Source organism: Hyaena hyaena, unplaced genomic scaffold, assembly GCF_003009895.1.
Source record: "Hyaena hyaena isolate Hyena2069 unplaced genomic scaffold, ASM300989v1 scaffold_214, whole genome shotgun sequence".
Lineage (NCBI taxonomy): Eukaryota > Metazoa > Chordata > Mammalia > Carnivora > Hyaenidae > Hyaena > Hyaena hyaena.
In genome coordinates, this window is record NW_024080842.1 from 1,875,468 (window position 1) to 1,879,376 (window position 3,909).

The 3,909-nt window shown below is 37.3% G+C and overlaps 1 protein-coding gene across 1 annotated transcript in view; it reads right to left on the bottom strand.

The window, feature by feature from the left end:
- DDX46 (DEAD-box helicase 46) overlaps window positions 1-3,909 on the bottom strand; it is a 78,046-nt gene that overhangs the window by 62,741 nt on the left and 11,396 nt on the right. The window contains exons 4-5 of the mRNA XM_039242258.1: window positions 2,750-2,846; window positions 1,042-1,207 (exon numbers count right to left, since the gene is read on the bottom strand). Of these exons, the coding sequence (XP_039098189.1) occupies window positions 1,042-1,207; window positions 2,750-2,846 (263 nt within the window). The remainder of the gene's footprint in view (window positions 1-1,041; window positions 1,208-2,749; window positions 2,847-3,909) is intronic.

Genomic DNA, 3,909 nt, shown 5'->3' on the forward strand with positions numbered 1-3,909 from the left:
CTCTCTCTCTCTCTCCTAGAAATAAAAAACATTAAAAAAAAAAAAAATTAAAGAAAATACATTTGTTTCACCCCTTGAAAAAAAAACCAGTGAGGGGCACCTGGGTGGTTCAGTAAGTTAAGCATCTGACTTTGGCTCACAGTTTGTGAGGTTAAGCCCCACATCGGGCCCTATGCTGACAGCTCAGAGCCTGGAGCCTGCTTCACATTCTGTGTCTCCCACTCTCTCGGACTGTCCCCCACTCACGCTCTGTCTCTCTCAAAAATAAACATTAAGAAATCATATTTTTTAATAAAAAAATAAAAGGAAAAGAAAATAAAATCAATGAGCCTTACTGAACACTACCCTACAATTTACATTTTAACATAAATTTTACAAGAGGGATTTAGTATCTCAATATGAACCTAGCAATTCCACTCGTAGGTATCTATCTAAATAAAACAAAAAGCAGTGATTCATATGGATATTTGTACACCAATATTCACAGCAGCATTATTCACAATGGACAAAAGGTATAAACACCCACATATCCAATAGACCAATAGGTAAACCAAATGTAGTATATACACACAATGGAGTATTATTCAGCGATAAAAAAGAAATGAAATTCTGACACATGCCACAACACGGAAAAACTTTGACGACATTATGCTGAGTAAAATAAGCCAGATGCAAAAGGCCAAAGAATGTATGACTGCACTTATGTGAGGTACCTCCAAAAGGCAAATTCCTAACAGAATAGCTATTACCAGGGATAAGTGGGTGGATGGTAGGGCAGGATGGGGAATTAATCTTCTTGGGAACAGAGTTTCTGTTTGGGATGATGAAAAAGTCCTGGAAATGGATAGTGATGACGGGTGATACACAACACTATGAATGTACTTAATGCCAAGGAATTGTGCATTTAAAAAAAGATTAAAATGTTATGTTTTTCCACAACAAAACATGGCCTAAAATTTTCCAATATGAAGTATTATTCATATTTCTAAAATATTCTACATGAATTGTTATATGGGTTATTAGTATACCAACTGAGTATACCATCATCATCTTCTAAACTCCATTTTTTCCCTTGTTTCATCTCTTCAATTTCCTTTTTCAGTTCCCCTATGTTTTCCATAGCCTTTTTACGTTGCTCCTCTCGCCATTTTTCTACTCTTTCTTTTCGCTTCCTCATTTCTTCTTCCAGCTTATTCTGATCAAAGTTCTTGGGGTGAGGGGAAACGAGAGAGACAGTGAGAGAACAAAACAAATATTAACAACTTTATTTCAGCAATATTTCAAATAACTTCTTCAAAATATAAAAAGGAAAAGGAAAAACGTAAACTTCTTAGTTTAGAAAAGATTTAGATCACATATCTTTTTTTCTTTTAATTTTTTTAATGTTTTTTATTTTCTGAGAGAGAGAGAGAGAGCGTGAGCAGCGGAGGGTCAGAGAGAAAGGGAGATATAGAATCTGAAACAGGCTACAGGTTATGAGCTGGCTGTCAGCACAGAGCCTGACGTGGGGCTCGAACCCTCAAAATGTGAGATCATGACCTGAGCTGAAGTCAGAAGCTTAACCGACTTGGCCACCCAGGCGACCCAGATCACACACCTTTTAAACATATCCACAAATATACCACCAAAATGAATTCATAATAAAAACATCTTCACCTATGAATGCAAACAGACTTCAAAGAACACAAACTAGTCTCATTTTAATTACAAGAACAATACGCAGATGAATTCATTTTCTTCCTCAAACCAGAAACTAGATGAATAAGCACGGAAAATTCCCTAGTTATTAGTTACTGTCAACTTCAAATGCTCTAAACTCCTCCAAAATTGCCACCATGAAGAAAAATTACATATTACAAATTAATGAGTAAGTAAAAGTTATGTATGAACATGATTAGAAAGCTTTGGTCTTAGGGGGTGCCTGGGTGGCTGAGTCAGTTACATGTCAAACTCTTGATTTTGGTTCAGGGCATGATTTCACAGGTTCGAGAGATCCAGACTTGCATCAGTCTCCATGCTGATAGTGCAGGGGGTGTTTGGGATTCTCTCTCTCTCTCTCTATACCCCTCTGCCCACACCCAAAAATAAACAAAAAACATTAAAAACAATCTTTATTAAAAAAAAAAACAAAAAAAAAAAAACCCAGCTCTGGTCTTTTAGCCTTTATGTCTAAGTTTCCTAGAAGCTGTGTTTCTAAAAGCTTTATCCAGAGACATCTTGATGGCTCAGTCACTTAAGCATCCAACTCTTGATTTTGCCTTAGGTCATGGATGGCAACTGGGAGTTCAAGCCCCATATCAGGCTCTATGCTTACATCTCAGAGCCTGGAGACTGCTTCAGATTTTGTGTCTCCCTCTCTTTCTCTGTCCTTCCCCACTAGGGCTCTGTCTTTCTGTTTCTCTCTCAAAAATAGACATTTAACAGGGTGTCTGGAAGGCTCAATCAGTTGAGTGTACGACTTCAGCTAAAGTCATGATCTCACAGTTCATGGGCTCAAAGCCCCACATCGGGCAGTACTAACAGCTCAGAAGCCTGGAGCATGCTTTGGATTCTGTGGCACCCTTTCTCTTTGCCCCGCCCCTGCCTGTGGTCTGCCTCTCTAACTTTCAAAAGCAAACATTTTTAAATAAATAAATAACTTTTTGAAAATTAAAAAAGACCATAAATTAGCAATAAAAAAAAACCCCAACAATTTGTGACTACAGAAGCAAAGTTGATATTATACAATTATTTAAGTTAGTAAACATACACCAGCATCTTTTTCTTTTTCATCCTCCTTGTCATCTTTGTCTTTCTTCTTCTCTTTAGAACTTTCCCCACTATCTGTTTTCTCTTTAGACCTAGACCTACAAAAAAAAGAAAGAAACATTATCTGTTTGTGCTCAGAAACATTCAAATTATGGAAATTTTTTTTTAATTTTTAATTTTTATTTTTGAGAGACAGAGACAGAGTGTGAGCAGGGGAGGGGCAGAGGGAGAGGGAGACACAGAATCTGAAGCAGGCTCCAGGCTCTGAGCTGTCAGCACAGAGCCTGATGCGGGGCTCAAACTCACAAAGTGCAAGATCATGACCTGAGCTGAAGACGAATGCTTAACAATCTGAGCCACCGAGACACCCCTTAAAATATTTTTAAAGACCTGAATTTTACTTTTTAAGTAAGAAACTTCTAAGAGTCAATTTCAATTTTATATTACATTAATAAACATCCTGGAAATATAATGAAAACTTAATCCTGTAACTAATAACTATTATTAATTATTAAATATATGGCAATTTGCCCAAGAAAAAGTAGACATATCATATAAAAATAGTTACACAATTTAAATAGGAGGTAAAACTTAACATATAGAGAAATATACCAAAACATTAGGGGTGCCTGGGTGGCTTAGTCGGTTAAGCGTCCAACTTTGGGTCAGGTCAGGATCTCAAGTTTCATGGGTTCGAGCCCTGCATTGGGCTCTGTGCTGACAGCTAGCTCAGAGCCTGGAGCCTGTTTCAGATTCTGTGTCTCCATCTCTCTCTGACCCTCCCCTGCTCGCGCTGTTTCTTTCTCTCTCAGAAATAAATAAAACATTTTAAAAACTTAAAAAAAATAAATATACCAAAACATTAATATTCTACGAGATAATTTAATATGTAATCATTTTTAAATGCCACTAGGCTTGCATTTTCCCCTACGTATGGTATCTCATAATGAATAAAATTTCTTTTTTTTTTTTTTTTTTTTTTTTACAAATACTTTATTGTCAAATTAGTTTCCACATAACACTCAGTGCTCATCCCCACAAGTGTCCTCCTCCATGCCCATCCCCCCTCCCCCCCACATCCATCAGTCCTCGGTTTGTGTCAGCATTCAAGAGTCTCTCATGGTTTGCCTCTCTCCCTTTCCCCCACCATTTCCCCCCTTC